The sequence below is a fragment of the Tetrao urogallus genome (assembly GCF_951394365.1).
Source record: "Tetrao urogallus genome assembly, chromosome: Z".
Classification (NCBI taxonomy): Eukaryota; Metazoa; Chordata; class Aves; order Galliformes; family Phasianidae; genus Tetrao; species Tetrao urogallus.
Genome location: NC_136816.1, coordinates 32,524,110 through 32,543,663, shown reverse-complemented (window position 1 = coordinate 32,543,663; position 19,554 = coordinate 32,524,110). Strand labels below are relative to the sequence as shown.

The 19,554-nt window shown below is 32.6% G+C and overlaps 1 protein-coding gene across 1 annotated transcript in view; it reads right to left on the bottom strand.

The window, feature by feature from the left end:
• The window catches only part of CNTNAP4 (contactin associated protein family member 4), a gene marked incomplete at both ends in the record, with an annotated part of 193,079 nt that overhangs the window by 46,091 nt on the left and 127,434 nt on the right, over positions 1-19,554 (bottom strand). The window contains 6 exons of the mRNA XM_079548789.1: positions 4,335-4,506; positions 7,543-7,692; positions 12,887-13,148; positions 15,932-16,069; positions 17,813-17,997; positions 18,161-18,364. Of these exons, the coding sequence (XP_079404915.1) occupies positions 4,335-4,506; positions 7,543-7,692; positions 12,887-13,148; positions 15,932-16,069; positions 17,813-17,997; positions 18,161-18,364 (1,111 nt within the window). The remainder of the gene's footprint in view (positions 1-4,334; positions 4,507-7,542; positions 7,693-12,886; positions 13,149-15,931; positions 16,070-17,812; positions 17,998-18,160; positions 18,365-19,554) is intronic.

Genomic DNA, 19,554 nt, shown 5'->3' with positions numbered 1-19,554 from the left:
ATAATGTACAGGAATTCTTTAGGCTCGTTGGAGAAGGGGAATATGTCTTTAAGACTGTGGGCGGTACTCAGTGTGGGTGGTACTCGAGTTACGGTGGGTGGTAGTTACAGAGGGTGGTTCTGGGTGGTGCTTAATGGGTCACGGATTCATGAGGCTGTCGCGTGTCATGGTAAATAAGCAGATGTTGCACAGCAATAAATTGTCGCTTGAACTACACCCTATGTCGTGCGTCTCTCGTGTCCCTGCACTGGGTGAGATGCAGATGGTAGGGGCGCTGATGAGGTGTTGTTGACCGGGCAGGGTTGCTTGGAGGTTGGCAACAAAGATTACTAGAAAACTAAGAGAGCATTCCTTCATCTTTCTGTTTCTGTTTCCAACATATGGATATGAATTGTTCAATAAATACGTGAGAACAGAAGTAGTTAAGGATGCACAGTTATTAATTGTTGCCAATCAACTATTTGCAATTAAATACAGGCTGATACATCTATTAGAATTTACACACTGATAGTTCACCAGCAAAGTTTTTAAAAGACATGGTATGTTCAACAGGAGTTACTACAACAAGGAACTGTACAATAATAGCACGGTTTGGGTGGAAGCAACTTTAATGATCGTCTAGTTCCAAGCCCCTCACCATGGACAGAGTTGTCACACACTAGATCAGTTGGAAAGAACCATCATAAGAGCTTTAAGTCAATTTATTCTAAAAACATAGGAAATAAAGTCATGTAACAAAAACCTGACAGTTATTTAAGAGCATTTCACTTTAGAAACTATTTAAACTGCTTTTTAATTGCAGTGACTGTATATACAGAAATGAAGAAAATATATATATTCTTATTGTTGATGTTAACCACACACACAAAAAAAATTAAAAATAAATAATAAAAAATAAGAAAATAAAAATAAAAAGCAGGCCTACTAACATCTGCAGGATCCAAAAATATATTTTAGTTAATTCAAAATGTCTTAAAAAGGTATTAATTTAGAACTGTAGAACGTACAGCTTGTCACAAATCTGACTTAGCAAAGATTCAAGGCCTTTGTAAATTCACTCCTGCAGACATTCAAATAATTTTCCACCCTCTCATGCTTATAAACAAAAGTGAGCTGCTTTTTCTTGAGGGAAAAGAATAGTGAACCGGCAAAGTAAATGTAAAATAAGTAAAATTAAGCAAGTTAATTCAAGGAAGGAAATAACATTTTTGCCAATAAAGGATCTGATATTGTTTCTGTTATCTTACATATATTTTTTAACTGGGTCTGTGGAAGACCTTAGTAAGTTCTGTTTCTTAATATAGAAATCAACTTCAAGCACTAAGCTTACTTTCACTTCGTTAGTCAATAATTTATTAAGAAATAATTCTTCAAATAAATACTTAACTTTTCTTGCTAGAAGTGTGAGCAGTAGGACTATTGTAAATACACTTCTCTAAAATTTGTAATACTCATAAAGCATCAAAGTAATGATGTTCTGCTTGCATCAACTACAGTTTTCCTTGATTTTCCATTTCTTTATAAAGCTGCAAATATTCCTAAATTCAAAATAGCTTTCACAGTTTTTTCTTATATTGGTTCTATAAATAACAATTCAACTTCTTAATAGTATTCACAAAATGGAGTTTAGATAAAATGGATGATGCTTGAACCAACTTTCATAGAACTAAAAACAATTCACAGTATAAATTCTTATTCCTTTTTTTTCTTCCCTTTCTTCCAGAATGTTTAATTAAAGTAACCACTAACTAAAGCTGAGAGTAGCTACTCTAATTATACTAGATGCTCTAAAAAATTGGAAAAAAGCTTTTTCTTCCTGTATTCTCTTAACTATTTCACACGAAAGTATTCCACCTACTGGAAAATATATTTTTAATGCTTCATCTGTAAAGCATATTTTGACATTCATTACCATGTCTGCTTAAACAAAAATCAGCTGATTATAATCCTGCACTGAATTACTTAATAATGTGTCTAAGTGCGTAACATCTGGAAATGATGCATGATTTAAAACCAAGGCAGCCCACTAGTAATATTCATAATCTAATATTAAAAAGTGAACTGTACTACAACATGAGTATACTTTTAACAAAGAAAAAAAAAAAAGAGAGAGGAAAAAAAAGGGGCTTCATATACTAATTATTTGCTACAGAAAAATCTTGTACATCATCTACATTATCTGTTTGCTATGATTCCAAATTATGGAAATATATATTTTGGAATGAATAACTAATTGTTCCTATGTTCATTTGTTTTTTTTTTTTTGTTAGTGTTCATTTGTGGTTGCTTTTTTTGCACGTTCTGATTTGTTACGTTTCATTTTGTTTTGATCTGACTTTATGCATGCGTGTGGATTAAAAGAATAGTGAAACCTTTGTGTGTGCTAGTATCTTTTTTTTTCATACAACACACTGCTACTCTCTTCAGAGACTAAATGTGTTAAGTTTGTAAGATAATTGAAATAACGGTGAGTCCTATTACAATATTATGTCAATTGTTGTAATGTATAATTAGTAATACTACTACCATCTGAAGCACATCAGCAAAAAAAACTATTTTATCTTAGGACAACTAAAGTCACATCATTTTAGTGAGAGAATATATATTTTTTTCTCAAATGATATGCTGCAGAAAATGAGGCAAGTTATCCATTGGAGATTTTTTATACATGTAGATTTGTAGAATTATAGGATACCCCACGTTGGAATGTACCCACAACCATTGTTGAGTCCTCTCCCTGGCTCCACACAGGACTACCCAAAAATCAGACTGTATGCCTAAGAGTGTTGTCCAAACACTTCTTGTACTCTCGCATCTGGATGCCATGACCACTCCATTGGGGTAGATGTTCCAACGCTGAACACCTTCTCAAATAAGAACATTTTCCTGATATTCAATCTGAACCTGTCACAGCTTCATGACATTCAATTGAGTTTTATCACTGGTCATCATAAAGAGGACAACAGAGCCTGCCCCTCTGCTTCCCCTTGTAAGGAAGCCATGGAAATGTAAAGAATTTTAATGTTGGCAAAGGAGAATGTATATTACCAGTTGGAATTTATAAATATACATGAAAAACTCTGACTAAGAAGTTTAAGTTACTTACACAAATATGTATTTAAAAAAATATGTAATAATAAAAAGTACATGACTATGATTTTGATGCAAAAAGGACCCAGTTCAAATGCTATAAATGTTCAGTAAGACGAGAACAAAAGGAAAGGCTTCTTATTCTGCCTCTTTATTGCTATCAAAAATTCTAGAAATAAAATTAAAAAAGTATAATAAATGTGGAGTAAGTTTATTTCCAGAGTTTAAAAAAAGATATTCAAGACCCTCCTGGACACTTTCCTACACAATCTACTTTAAGGGACCTTTTTCAGCAAACTGTTCAGACTAATAATTTCTAGAGGTCTCTTCCAAACGCTCTGGTTCTGCGATTCTTTGTAATTCTGCGATTTTGTGAAATATACCTGTGGTGCAACCTAACAGTGGACACACAGTCTTGAAGATCTCCTAAGCTATTTTCCCTAGAAAATTGTAAATGTATGGCAAGGGAATTTTTTTTTTTTTTTTTTTTTTTTTCCCCCCCACATGCTGTATCATTTCAGCATAGTTTTTGTGCTTGGTCAAAGGCAATTGTTTCTGGATTATAGATGATTTTACATAGACTATAAAGGACTGAATTCTCCTGAACGTAAAGCAAGAAACTTTTCAGTCCATTACCTGCTTGTGTGTTCAATCACTCTCTCCATTGAAGCCTCTGAAATTCTGCAAAACCCTTACTTCACCACACTGAACTTGAGCAATTTTTTTCTGCATTTTCAATTTTGGGAAAGGTGTATAAACTTTCATCTTTTCAGAGGAAGCTGTCCAAACTTATCACTCTTAAAAAATACTCTCTCACACTAATTTCAATTAGTTATGACTGAAGCCTAAAACAAGATCACTTGTGATGAATAATACACACCATATTTTCAGGTTAGTAAAATAAAAGAAGCAGCGATATCATGTAAAGAAAAGAGGATTTCAAATAATGAACACGACTTCAAATATCACAGACGAGGTTTTGTGTCTATAATGCTAGTAAACAGAAATTTTAAATATTAGTAAGAAAAGGTAGTCAGAAATATCAAATATCTTTAATCTCAAATACCATAATTTAAATTTCATTTTATCAACAACTAATTTCTAATTGTTATTCTAGGTACAATGCCTGTGTTTTAGACTTCTGAATTCTATAAAAGAAGCAGGCAATTTTGTATTTGGTCATTTGTCATGTAGTTAGCTTTAAAAATTAAAAAGATTGAAAATAATATATAGATTTTTCTTACCTGTCCGTAATGCCACATAAATCTATCTGAAGGTCACTGAAATTGCCAAAAATATTTTGCTGAACCGAGATCATATCCACTGCTTCATTACCAATAGAAATGAGTTGCATACATCCTTGAAAGCCACCAAAGGAACTTTTACATTTCAAACTGTTTCCAAGGTTAGGGCAGCCTGTAAGAAGCATAATGTCTGAAGCTGAAAAAAATGTCTTGAAAATAATACCCTGAAAATAAACTAGAATTTGATAATTCCTAGGTGTTGTAAATTTTACAGACAAGTTTATCCATAACCTCTTCTGATTAGGCATGTCTGAGCAAGAATAAATAATTCTGTACTTTTTTTAAGTACCCATAAGCACGACATGAAAACACTTAGTGAATGATCATCAGCACAAAATCTCAGGTTTAAATATAGGTTGACTCTGCTTTGGAAAAGTTACAAGACATAACTGAAGTTTAATAATACCAAAAGGACCTAGTAAATACAGAGGTACAGAGATTTTTTTTTAATTTTTATTTCTTTTTTTTTTTTTTCCAAGCCATCCAGAGATTTCTGAAGCCTGAAAGCTATTTCCTGATGAAATGATCCAATTAGGAAAGACATTCTAGTAAACCTACTATTCCTAGACTATTAAAAATGAGTGAAGATGTGGACATCAAGGATAATCTTGGCTGCATCAAGCATGAAAATGTAGAGTTTATGATCTGAAAAGAAGTGAACAAGCAAAAAAAAAAAAAAACAACTATATCTGTATTGCCAACAAGAAGATATCTATGCTGGAACACCGGAAGAAAATATTTCCACTCAAATGAACGTGCAACAACTTTAAAAGTATTAATATTTTTTAAGGATTATACAGTAGGAAATTAGTTATGTTTGAAATGAAACAAGTAACTAGATTCTCAGTGTCTTCTTCTCTAGTGTGACACAAAACTTTTCAAAATTACTGCAAACATTCTAAAGGAAAGTATTCATTAGTTCATATACTGCTCTAAGAAGACAAATCCTTGAACTTCACAAATAAAAAACCAATAACATTTCAGCATCACAGACATTTTGACAGTCCATTACAGATTCATCTAAATCTTCTATAGCACCATGCAATAAGATGATAACAAACAAATAAATAAATAAATAAATAAAAATATTTATTTGAGGTAAAAATCTCATGTTCATTTGAAAATTACTCCAATTCTGGTGATGTTTATACAAAAAACCAACCAAACAAACAACAAAACAAAACAAAAAAAAAAGTATGACAAAAAAGAAATTTTACATCTTATATTTTACTATTCAGCAAATTTCTCTGTTTTTTTAATACTCTGGCTTTTAAAAATGTTTTCTGGCTCTTTTGAAGTAAAAGTATAATATAGATAGTATTCTGGAAAGTGAGACTCCATGTGATTCTGAGCCAAATGTCAAAGATAGAAGAAAATCTTTTGATAATGAAATTTGCCCCAACTGCTTATTGCAAATTTAAATAATCTCTGGGTGTTTTTTTTTGTTTTTTTTTGGTTTTTTTTTTTTGTTTTGTTTTTTGTTGTTTTCCGTTCTAATTGGAAAGTTCTTTTCTAAGAAATAAGATACACCCATAATGATAGCTTGACCAGGAATTATGCTGACACAATGCTAAAATCACATCATGTTTGTTACGCTTTTTCTCAAATAAGTTTCCATATTTCTTGCATATTCAGTATTAATTAAAGCAAGTAAACTAACGATTGTGTTTACAGGACATTTCTCCTGGAAGATTGATATTCATGTTTTAGCAATAAACAGCAAGAAAATTGACAGTATTATATGAACATGGACTAAGGTCAAAATATGGTCTATTACTTTTGACAGTGGCATAAGACCTAAAATTTTACTAAACAACTTTCTACGTTTAGTAGGCTTCAGCTGTGTTTTCCCCAAATTAAGATAAGATACTGATTTGACTAAAATGAGATTCAGAGAACCTGAGGGGTGAGTATGCAACAGGTACTTTCAGTATTATTGCATTTAATTCCCCACCACAACATATACACACACATAAGATAAATGCAAATGTTGTATTATAATACCTAAGTAAATTTGCTCCTTTTTGCAATTGCCCACTTCTACTTTATAAACACGTTAGTCCTAAATGTTCAGTAGTGCAAAGCACCTGTTCAGAAGCATGGGAATCTGGACAAAAGTACATAGAAAAATTTAGATTTTTTTTTATACGCAAGACCAATACTTCATGTATTTCTGTGAATATCAGCTTTATTAGGAGATATGTTTAGTAGACAAGGCTAAATACAAGATTTGAAATGTCCAGTTCCTAAATTCATTTTCTGCTCGTGAATAAAAAATTTATTAAGAACCTATTATTAAAGGAATTATTTTGTGGAGAAAGATTAGGTTCAGATGCATATAGGGCTTAGTATACGTTTTTTAGTTTTTTTCTTTTTTTTTTTTTTAAATAAATTTTTCGCTCACTAATTCCTATGCTAGTAAAGGATAAAACTTTAAGCTAGTACTGGATAATGACTCTTTTTCATATTGCTACCTTCCCAACTGCTTTAGGTTTATAGAAACTTACAAAATTCTATCAGTAAAAATATACGTGAATATTGACTAAACACTTCATGATATTCCTTCGCCTACTTACAAAGAGAGCCAGACTGAAATTAAGTAATCTAAATATAGCTTTAGGGACCAGTTATATTCTTCATAATAATATTGTCCTGTAGTTACCAAAAACAATTTTCAGGATTGTGTGTCATGTACTGAATAAATATGGGCCCAATGAACATACTTGCGTAAGTAAGAAAACATATACTTTGAATGAATATTTGAAGCTAGAGCAGAATATAATTCTTATCAGAAAGGTGATTTAGCAGCAGAATGACTATGTAGCAAGACAGATTTTTTTTGTGCCCGTATGATTGTCAGTCAGGTTATATTTAATAATCAGAACATGATACTAGAAAACTGTGTTCTAAAAACTGGTGGAAGGATTAGGATGGTAATTTATTCTACTTAGCATTATAAAACCTGGATGAAACTTCAGCATAAAGGGTATGATAGAGATCCCTGAAAACAAATCCTGTGATAGATATCTGAGCCAGATATAGAAGACTTAAAGTGAGTCAAATCATTCTCATTGTTTGTTTAGATACGTCAGAAAAAAAAATGTTTAACTGTGGGATATTTCCAGCATAAATAAGGAATATGTTTCACCTCCAAAGTATAATGTATTTCCTGAATAAATTTGTAGAGGTATGGAGGCATGAGCCGATGAGAACATATCATTGTCCACTATTAAACTGATACGATTTCTTTTGGCAGAGAAGGATACAGAATGCCACTGGCCATTATTTAATCCAATACCTAGAAGGAAAATAAATAAATAAATAAAAATACAAACACTCATTATTAGTTATACTATCTATATATTATAAACTTGAAAGGAAAAGAGATCAGTGTAGCAATCACAGTGAAAACAATCATTCCAAAAGACAATGAAAGGGACAAAATATTAAAGAATAAGGAACAGAAGTCTTCTGTGAAGACAGAATATTTGCCCACTTCTGTACTTCAGCAATTGAACTTTATTGTTATAGCACTCCTACTCCAATTATCCATAGTGCATCCATTAATGCAATGCACATAAAAAGTATTTTCTCAGTCTAAGGAGGTAATAGTCAAGGCATCATTCTAATGGCTAATATAGTATTTCTCAGAGAACACGCATATTTTTTATTTTACTACAACCAAGGATTTTTTCATCTTTTAAAATCAAAGGTAGTTAAAACAATTCAGTGAAATAGCAAACTCCTATAGATGTTGAAATCTTCAACAACCATCATGTCAATATCATCTTACACACTTTTTATTCATTGGTAGCATTGTTATTATTATCTGCACATAAGTAATTTTAGTCAATTACGTTCTGAAAAGTTCTTCAAAAAGTGATATTTCTGTCAGAGAACAACAAAGGCTACAACATTTGAATTATTTAAAGTCTTTTCTTGACTGCAGAGCATCTAGGTTGTAAGATGTTTTCCCTTTTGATATTTCATAAATTTATATAATCCTCACTAGAATTTGTTTTACTTTCTAGAAAAATATTTTTCAGTTAACGGATTTGTTCAAATAGAAGAAAATTAAAAAATAAATAAGATCAGAAGATTTAAATAGCTAAATAGCTTCATAAGTAGGACCCATATATTGTTAGCCACCACAGCTTAAATAAAAGATGAACATACAACCAAGAGATAAATCTTAGATTTGCATTATAGATGCAAATGATTTATCATTTATCATTTAAAAAGTGTTTGTAGTACACTGACTATCAGACATATACGCCATTTCCCAGACTTGTTTCTTGTACAAGAAAAAATCTTATCCTCTAATAAAACTAACATTTTTCTTTATCCCCAGACAAAGTGGAATTAGATATAGACTACTATAAACAGATTGCTTTATCTCTGTGTTGCACTTTAAGCTGCCATTTCCCTTTCTAATGTAAGAAAACTGAGAGCTGTGGTCAATGGTTTTCTGATTACATTCCAATTATAACTTATTTTTTGTTTCAATTTTCTATGAGAAGTGGCATTTGGTGATACTAATAGGTATATTGTATTTACAGACATAATCAAAATTAAATAAATTTGAGCGTAAAATGATATACGCATTTTCTACTACTGTAAAAATCCACATTCATGATATTCATAAGGGTGGAATTTGTACTAAAATAAAAACTGGAAACTTTATTCGACACAGTATAAAATAACATAAAAGGAATTACATCTGGCTATCAGATGTTCACACACAGAAGAATAATCTTCCAGTAAAAAGTATTCATACAGTCCTACAGGCAATGTACAGGTAGTGACTGCAGTTTCCCTAGATTTTAAAGATCTCCAGCTTCGTATCAGTGCAGTTAATATAACAGAGTAATCAACAGGCTGGTGTGTTTTGTATTAGGGTCAGTAGTTGAGCTGAAGAGTAAGAAAAAAAAGTATGCTTATTTTAGCTCTAGCTATATTTTGGTACTGTTGCATTGTTTAACAGTCAATGGAAGGTAGTGTAGATTAATAACTTGAAAAACATTATTATTTTTTTTAATACTATGGACAAGAAAAGTCATGTTGCATAGCACTTTACAAGTGCTAAAATTTATTTTTCATTTTCATATTTTACATCACAATCTCATGAAATGTATTGAAATTCTGATTTCAAAATATAAAAAAATCATACATACAATTGAGTCTGAGATTTCTTCTAGTTTCCTAGTAACTAAGTCAATTTATGTCTGCAATTTATTTGTAGAATTATCTTCCAATAAGAAATGAAATTATAAGTATGTAACACTGGAGACTGTTACATCTCCTACCATGTTACTTAATACACGAAAAGAAGGGAAGGGAAGGGAAGGGGAGGGAAGGGAAGGGAAGGGAAGGGAAGGGAAGGGAAGGGAAGGGAAGGGAAGGGAAGGGAAGGGAAGGGAAGGGAAGGGAAGGGAAGGGAAGGGAAGGGAAGGGAAGGGAAGGGAAGGGAAGGGAAGGGAAGGGAAGGGAAGGGAAGGGAAGGGAACAGTTCCATTTTGGGACACAGTGAGATTAAGTGTACTCTCAGCAAGTTTGCTGGTCACACTAAGCCAAGTGGTGCAGTTGATAGAAAAGAAGGAAAGGATACCATCCAAAGGGACCTGGACAAGCTAAAGAAATGGGTCCACATGAGCTGAATGAGGTTCACAAGGCCAAGTGCAACTTGTGGTACCTAGGTCAAGAAAATCTCAGACATGAGTATAGAGTGGAAGAAGAACACCTTGAGAGAGGCTCTTTGGAGAAGGATTTGGGTGTTCTGATGGACAAAAGGCTGGACATGAGTCAGCAATGTACTCACGTCCAGCCCTGAAGGACAATAGCACCCTAGGCTGCACTAAAACTTATGACCAGAGCAGTGCAGGACATGATTGTACCACTGTAGTCAGCCTTTCTGAGACCCCATCTGGAGTACTGCATTTTGATGAAGACATGGTTTCAGGGACATGACTTAGTGGAGGGTTATTAGTTAGGGTAGTATGGTTAGGTTGTGGTTGGACTCAGTGATCTTTAAGGTCTTTTCCAACCTGAGCAATTATATGATTCTATGATTTCAAGAAAGTCTGAGGAGTGGAGCTTGTTCAGTCTGGAGAAAAAAAGAATCGGGGGAGACCATCTAGTTGCTTTCAAGTACTTAATGGGAGTTTTTAAGAAGAGGCTCGCTTTCTACACAGGAAGATAGTGATAGGATAAAGCAGAATGGTCTTAAACTGAAAGAAGTGAGATTTAGATCAGATGCTAGAAGTAAATTTTTCCTCAGAGGGTGCTGAGGCACTGGAACACGCTGCACAGAGAAGTCGTGAAAGCCCAAACTATGGATATATTCAAATCTCTTAACAACCAATTCCAGTGGTTGCTAAATCTGCCCATGATAGCTTGTTTGGAACTAGGCAATTTTTAATGTCAAGCCATTCTATGATTCTATAACATATTAAAAAACTATCCATAGGAGGTCTCAGGGGAACTTACTGTAATTAATCACTCATGAATTAATATACAATTATCCTCTTTTTTGTGTATGACTGAAAGAATATTTAAACTTATGATTATGAATTGAAGAACTGTGCACAAAATAGTGTGCTCTGATTTAATTATCAAATTTTGCATGTGTGTGAAAACTGGGTAATAGGTCCTGGGCCATAGGTTAACAAATCTGTCCAGCCATCCATAATTTAATTACTCAATCTCTAAATGGAGGCTTGATTTATTTCAGTGAGTGTAATAATAAGCACTTTAGAAACATAAGAAAAAGTTCTCCATGTGGTTTTTGTAGATAACTCCTTTCTTAAAAGAAAGGTGCTTTTTTAAGTAGTTTGTCTTCACAACAATAGAAACAATTTCTCCTGTTAAACCTCATGAAGAGTAAGCTTAATAAAGCATAATATTATTAAATTCTTTTTCAGCATAGAATGTCAAAATTTATTGTAGGGTGTTTCAGATAATACATATTTTGCAACTATGAAATGGAATAAGTTGTTCAACACGCAAGACTTTTGCTACTATGTGTGCCACTCTGTTCATCTGGTCTTCTAAAATGCATGGTTTAAGTTTCTTTAATGCATATGACCTATTTGAACTGCAACTGAAATATCTTCCATAAGCTGAATTCATCACTATTAACTACATGCTATTGACATTCTTGCTGGGTAGTTGACATTTGGCGATGTTGAGCCTGGGTAAACTACTTGTCATTAAAATGGTGCTCTTTGTGCATCAGTTATTTTAGATTATAACAAATACTAAGGGTGATCCTAGTGTCACCCACAGAAAAAGGATCAAAGTATTTATGTAAATTTTAACGTTATGTGTGGCAATTACTGGCTCACAGTCCTTTTCAGAATTAAAATATTAAGCATTTTATAATTTTACATTTATTTATTATGCAACTGTAAAGAGATAATGAGATTTGGAATTGTATTTAACTATATATTATTTATTTACTTACATTCTTCAAAGTAATTTTCATGCCAGAAATTGAAGTAAGAATCAATCGAAATCGAACAAGGCACACAACTAAGATTTATGAAGTCTTATCTTCAAATCCTCTTATAGTTTCTTTGCTCTCCTTAGCTCTGCTTTTCACTTCGTCTCTTTCATATCACCAAGCAATAAAAGGATCACTTGATCATTTTAGATAAGTTATTTTTACTGCTTACTGATAATTCATTGTGTGAATATTCATTCTCTTTAGCATAACTTTTTTTAACGATAGGGGATATAAAACAGATCATAGGAGGAAATTTAAATGACTATTATTTCGTTTATTTATTATTATTATATCTGTTAACTACTTTAGCAATAGCGGGACTTAGCACTGTCTTCATTATTGCTCAAGATAAGCTATTTTTTTGTTCATAGAAAAGCCACGCATGTCATAGCCCCTTTTAACAAATTTCATGTAACCTTTGGACTTCCTTCTACTCAAGCCATCTCTCAGGTCTTATCTTTCCTGTATGAGAACTCACTCTGGCTGGTATTTAGTAACATGTAAAAAGGAAAGCTCTCTAACTGAGTCTTGATGGAAATAACAAAACATAAATAATAATGTATAGCTTTATTAAAAATGAATTACTGATGCCTTGTAAATTTACTGACAAATAGTAAGAAACATCTTAAGATATTACCTTCATCACGTAAGTAGTAAACTGGTTGGCACATCATACTGAAAGTGTTCTCACACACTCCTTGGATGAGGAGCTCTATATATTATATAGCTAAGATAAGAACTCAGCTTGCAACCTATATTGTTAGTAATGATTTTTACTCAATCACTGAGAAAAAAAAATCGAAAACTATATATGCATATACAAGCACTTTTGAGAAAATAAGATGTTTAGAAACACTGAGATTAGAAATGTGTAGTTGCACAATCTATCAACAATATAGATTCTAGTTAATATGGTTCTTCACTTCTTTTTTTTTCATAGAAATCTTGTTATTTGTTTCATCTTTTTATTACTTTTCATTTCTATTACCTGCAGTAATGTCAGTCAGTGGTTTTCCTGGCTTATGAATACTGATTTTAACTTTCCCATCACTCAGATAAATGAAGAAACCATCTGAAGCTTCTTTTACTTTACTAAATACGAGAACTCCTTCACTGTTCCAGGTGCGAAACTGGAAACTTATAGCTAGTTCTTCTTGCCCAGAAATTCCAGGCAGAGCCAGGTAACTTCTGGAGCTGAGAAATGTAACTGGAACCACCTTTGGCTCTAAACACAAGAAGGACATGTTGCCCTAGAAAGAAATTAAACAAGTATGGTATTAATAACAGTTGGTGAAAACCAGAAAAAAAACTTTTGTTTGGAAACAATATCCTTCATGGAACCTAATGCTTAAAGCTTTTGAATGTGCTAATCTAAAAATCAAGTATATGAGAAAATGCTTGGGAAACATTTACCTAATGATTTGACAAGAACAGATACATCTTCCACTGCAAAGTGCAGTAAGAATCTGCAAGTGAATATTGTCTGATTCTATACCTTGTGCTTGATTGAAAAATACTTCAGGAGTTAAACAGATTCACTGAGAGAGAAAAATATATAGTGTTTTACTGGATCAAGGGACATTTTTTCTAATTCAATGCAACAGAAGATTTCACTGAGTATTAGTTTTCACAAATAACCAGAGAAAGTTCCACATGGAAACTACTTAGAAATATGAAATACGTACTTTAGAAAAGAAAAGGACTATTTATAATATATATAATTTTATTTCCCAGTGAGCTTGTCTGAACAAGATTATGAGTTGTACTTAGGCATCTAATCTTCATTTTGTGCTTAAATACTTCTGAAAACATGGTTCCCAAATAAAGCTGAAGATGGAGAAGAGAAGGCTCCAGAGAGACCTCATTGTGGCCTTTCAGTATTAAAGCTGGAAGCATATAAACAGGAGGGAGTACAAATGTTTACAAGAGTGAATAGTGATAGAATAAGGGAGAATGACTTTAAATTAAGACAGGGGAGGTATAAGTTAGATATTAGGAGAAAGTTTTTCACTCAGAGAGTGGTGATGCACTAGAACATGTTGCCCAGCGAGGTTGTGGATGCCCCATTCTCGGAGGCATTAAAGGGCAGGCTGGATGTGGCTCTGGGCAGCCTGGTATAGTGGTTAGAAGCCCTGCACACAGCAGGTTGAAATTAGAGGATAATTATGGTCCTTTTCAACTCAGGCCATTCTATGATTCTGTGATTCTATGATATGATACGCTCATTGAAAAACACTGAGATTTAGCTGTAACTGCACCTGTGGTTTTACTAAGTGAGATAAGGATACTGCAACAGAAATAATGTATTTTTTGTATCTGCCATTGTATTTGGTTAATACTTTATGACTCATGATAATGATATAATTTGTTATTTCACCTTGTGATTCACTGTCATTTGAACTAATTTGTTATGTGCAGTTGATTACAAAAAGGATAAATGTCTTAAGATTTAAAAGTACATTTAATTATTTCAGCACAGAAAACTTTAAAACTTAGGATTGTACATAAAACTTTGACCTCAGAGTACGAAACTATAGAATTGTTTACCAGCCTGTTATGGCCAGATATTAAAGCTCATCTGTTTTCATTTCTTCCAGTGAAAATATATGAATAAATAAAGGTTCTATTTTATGAACTCAGCTATAGATATACGAATGATCAGCTGAATGGACCCATAGTGAAAAAGCAGGTAGAACATTGAGTAAATTTGTTAAGTGCTAAAATCCTACCATACGCAGATTCCTCCTCCACAGTATTGCAACGGTTGCCTGATAGATCGCAGAGTGATTATTTAGCATGGATTCTTTCTGGAACACTTGTATTCCAAAAATATTCTAAATAATAATTCCATTTTTCCCAGTTCACATAGAACCTTTGCAGAATCTACCATCATCATGAGCAGGATTCTGTACAGAGGTATCAAATTAGATTATACTGGAGTATTTCCAGTGAGAATCACAAAGAAGGAGGCACCTGACATTCATTAAGACAAATTATCATATCTGAATTTTCACATTCTGAACTGAAATCCAAATCAAATTATTTGGAGTTAAAAAAAGATAGAATTTCATATTTAGTTATTTGAGCTTTGTTTCTATTATAACTCTGCATTTGCTGGCTGTTAAAAAAAAAAAAAAATTGCTAATAGAGAACATTCCTGTACTATTGAAAAAGAAACAAAAGACACTTTCTGCAACAGGAGGAAGTTGCTTAGTTATTGAAACAGCTTATCTAAATGGTTTGTCTTTACACTGATATGTGTCTTTACACTAATACTTGTTGGCATTGTCACAATATATGCATTAAATCCCTCAACATAAACTACTGCTCTCCAAAAAATGGACATTATAAATTAACTAGTAGAACTTAAGTATCAAATTATAATGTTCTAGAGAAAACAGTTTGGATCAGCAACCTCAGGAATAGACAGCTTTCAAAATATACTGCTTGTGTTTTTACTAGTCAGGATCAGAAGTCAGTACCAGAACCTGGACAATTTTAGATACTTCCTGCTTCACTCCCTTCCCATATGTGCACAACAGGGAGGTACCATACAATTCTAAGATCTCACACACATACATGTCATGGTTTTCTGATTTTTATTATTAGCATTCCACATCATAACATAATATCATAACAACATGTAAAGCACTGGGAGTTAAAGAGTTAATGCCCAATTCTGTGGAATGCCAATTTTCTGAATAGCTGGCTCTCAGAAGAGAAGAACTAACATACCCCTGATGACTATATGTTCTGTGGGTCTGCTTTTCCCCTGTCATGGGCACAGATATATCTAGATAACTCTGTGACGATATAAACACTAGCTACGACCTGAAAATAGAATGTGTTCTTCTTTGTCTGCGAGATGACTATCTACAGCAGCAGTGATTTCTTGATTTTACTTCACACAACAGCACAGATCTTATTATAACTCTGTATCAGTGGGTTAAATATGAAAGTGATTGTGATCTTTTTATTATTATTACTATTGGTATCATTGGTATAATTATTATTATTTGTACAAATCTCTTACCACAAAGGAGATTTGAGATTTACGCCTTCTGGCCAGGTCAATGACATTCACTCCATTATAGTGTATATTTTCAAAACACCCGTGAAAGTTTCTCCGTGATCCTGATTTCTCAGACACTGGGATCCCTCCAAAGCTGAGCTTAGAATGATAAATCAATAGTACTATTAAGTTATGTTCTAAATTTTAAAAGTTGCCAATAATGTAAGAGACAAAGACATAGATTGGCCAATACTGAATCACTACCTCTTGACTATTTATTTGTATGACAAATAAAAATCATGTTAAAAGAACAGGGTAATAAAACTTTAATTAAAATAACAACGTATTGAATGCTATTAGCTGAAAAATATATCTGTCTAAGTAAGTCATTGAGGGATAAACTATTACAATATAACATATTTTTACAGAAAAGCACTGCCACAAGAGTGACCTGAGTTATATTCTGGCAATGTGTTCACTCTTGGTCACCATCAGAAATAAGATATAAGCTAAGGCATACTTTTCAACTAACATATTCCAGAGATACTGTTTTTGACATTCAAAAGGATGGTCTGCTTAAGCCAAATCTTTTTATTCTGTAGTATCATTTAATCTTTGAATTCAGTTTACATACAGGGAAAAATTATTTCAACCACAATATAAAAAAAAATTGAGTTAACAAAATTCAGAATTTTTTATAACCAAGAACTCAATTCTTAATATAGCAATTCATAGTCTCTTGGTGGTATTCATACTTCTGTTCTTGTTTTTGCTTTCCTTTCTATCTTATGCTGACAACACTGGAAGAGAGGAAGAATGATTCTGTAATAAACGTTCATTTATATTGCTTGTCCTGAAAGTAATGACTTCTATATATTTCCATTAAAACTACAACAGATACAAAGAGTACAATAATAATACTCAATAAATGCATCACTCATTGCCTCACTGCGCTAACATCCCCTGTTTGGTCTCCATAAGCACTCAGTAAGTGTCCATGAATGTCTTCATTTTTTCTCTTGTGGAGAAATTCAATGCCATACCTTTCCTTCATCTGCTCTTCCATGTCAGACAGTTTGATCAGCCTTCATAGTAAAATAAATCTATTTGCCAATTAATGAAAACCAGCAAGTATTCCTAATTAGTTATTTCTTTAAGTATGATGATTCAAGTCTTATTATTTTGGCTTAGTTTCAGAAATTTTAATTCGAACTTATTTCTTCAATCTTGTGAGAGATGGATAATGAAAACATGGAACAGTATATCTTTCTCTTAGCTGGTTAAGATCTTGAATGGGTAGAATGAAATAATTTAGATATGCAGGTTCAAGTCAATCTTCTGTGTCATCCTCTCCAATGAACAGAAAAGGAAAAATGTAATTCAGACAGTCTCCATAGTAGAAAATGAAATATTGGTTTATTAACCATAAGCTGTAAATTTTCACTGCAAATTATGTCTATTTCTTTCCATGCATGTACCATATGTGAAAAATATTTTTTTGACCACGCATTTCCCAGATTTAACAGGAATATAAGTTTTCCCTTAAACATTTCTGTCACTGTTTTACTCTGACTTTTCTTTTAAAATAATTTTATCCTATAGTAAAACAATTTGGACGGGCTAGTTAGCTAAGTTTACATATTGCTTAGCACTTACAGGAAAGAAAGCATTTGAATAAATTAATTCTGAGAGGAAAAATCAGTTTATTAAAAATGTGTGCTGCAACATTCAGAATTTAAGAATACTTCTCTGTTTTATTACTTCAGGAGACAGAAAATCCTTGAAATCTGAAGCACTAAACTTCCTTGATTACCCTTTTGGATGTTTGTGTTGCTTTTTGTTCTTTGTTTAATTTGCCTAACAAAGTTAATAAATGTAATAAAGAAAAGATAATTTTCACACCTCATAGTCAAGGTCCAAATAACTGAATACTTCCTTAGCATGAAAATGATGAGTGTGTTTATCCACTGTAAAGTTTACTTGATTGTTAAAGCGCTCAATGAGAACAGAGTGCCAGTGTTGATCATCCAGAAGACTGCCCAGGGAAATATTAATTTGGGTACTAGAAGAATGAGTTTTATAATCACCTTGAGAGAAGAAAAACAAGAAACTATTAATTTCACATAAAAATATTCAGAAATATGCTGCTAGTTTATCTTATATTTTTAAGTCTGCTTAACAAACAAAAATAAACACTAGTCAAATAATATTTAATAACAATATTGGAATTTCTGAGACTGTAACTTTTACCTAAGTTAATGAGTAGGGATAGCGTTCCTTTAACTAATTCCAGGATTATGTGATCTCCATCCTTTCCTTCTTTGTGGAGGAGAATTCCATCACTTTGTATTGCTTTAAACTTCAGAGAAATCACATCTTTCAATGCAGACATAGGCTCCTGTTTAAATGTGTAAATTAGGCAGCTTTTCCCATCAAAACTGATCACTTCGGACTCTAGAAGTAAAGAAATGAAGAAAAAAAAAGTATAATGGCGAGTCTTAAAGAAACAAGCATTACTTCAATATAATATAAGGTCTGTTAATATTTCAAGATTAATTTGTGCTCAGGAAAGTGTATTATGTTTCTTTTGTTCCCATTCTTCCTTTGATGAAGAACTCACATGCTGAAAATTCTTCTTGACATTTGAGACACAAAGTACTTTCTTTGTTTCTGCTTATGTTGTATTTTTAGAGTGAAAATCTCCATTAATTTATCTGCAGTTTATTCCAAATAACCAAATAATAAATAATTATAAAATGAAAATCCAACTTCTATTATATTTCATTAATTTTTAGGGCCTTCATGGAAGGAACGGATTTGAGCAACTTTTGAGATTAATCTAAATAGCTACATAGTAATTAAAAATATTATTATCATACACCTAATAATAAAAACATTTTGAAATGAAGGCCTGTCAGTCATGAGTAGGACCTTGTACTCTTCATCAAATGTTACTTTACTGATGTCATAAAGAAATTATAATTTTGATTAAGCTGATTTTAGAGCTGGAATACATGTTAAAATTACTTTTTCTCAGTAACTGTCCAGGATGGGAGTAAAGTCATAGAAATATAGAATGGCTGATGTTGACAGATACTTCTTGAGGTCATCTCATGCAAATTCCCCACACATTTATGCATGTTTATTCAGGGCCATTTCTAGTGAAGTTTTAAATTATATCAACAATACAGACTCTACAACTCTCAACATTGGCAACCAATGGCAATCCAAACAACATCACAGTAAAAAAACTTTTATAATATCTGAGTGGAATTTCTTGTGTTTTGGTTCATGCCCATTTGCTTTATTGCTGACAATGGACAACACTAGATCGAACTTGACTCTGTCTCATTAAATATTTATACAGATGGATATGACACCTCCTTGATCTTTTCTATTTCCACTTCCAGATACCTTACTCCGTTGCAATATTCCATTGACAAATATCCAAAGTTCTTTTTGACAGGTTCAAGCGTAAACCTCTAAAATCAGAAATTCTGCAATTCTATGATTCTATGATTCTATGTTAAACAGTAAACAGTATCAACCAAATACTGCAGGCCTCATCAGTTGGAAGCCATGGAGATATTCAAGAGATTTAGCAAAGTCACATGCAAGCCCTGGGTTGCAGCAACATCTCACTA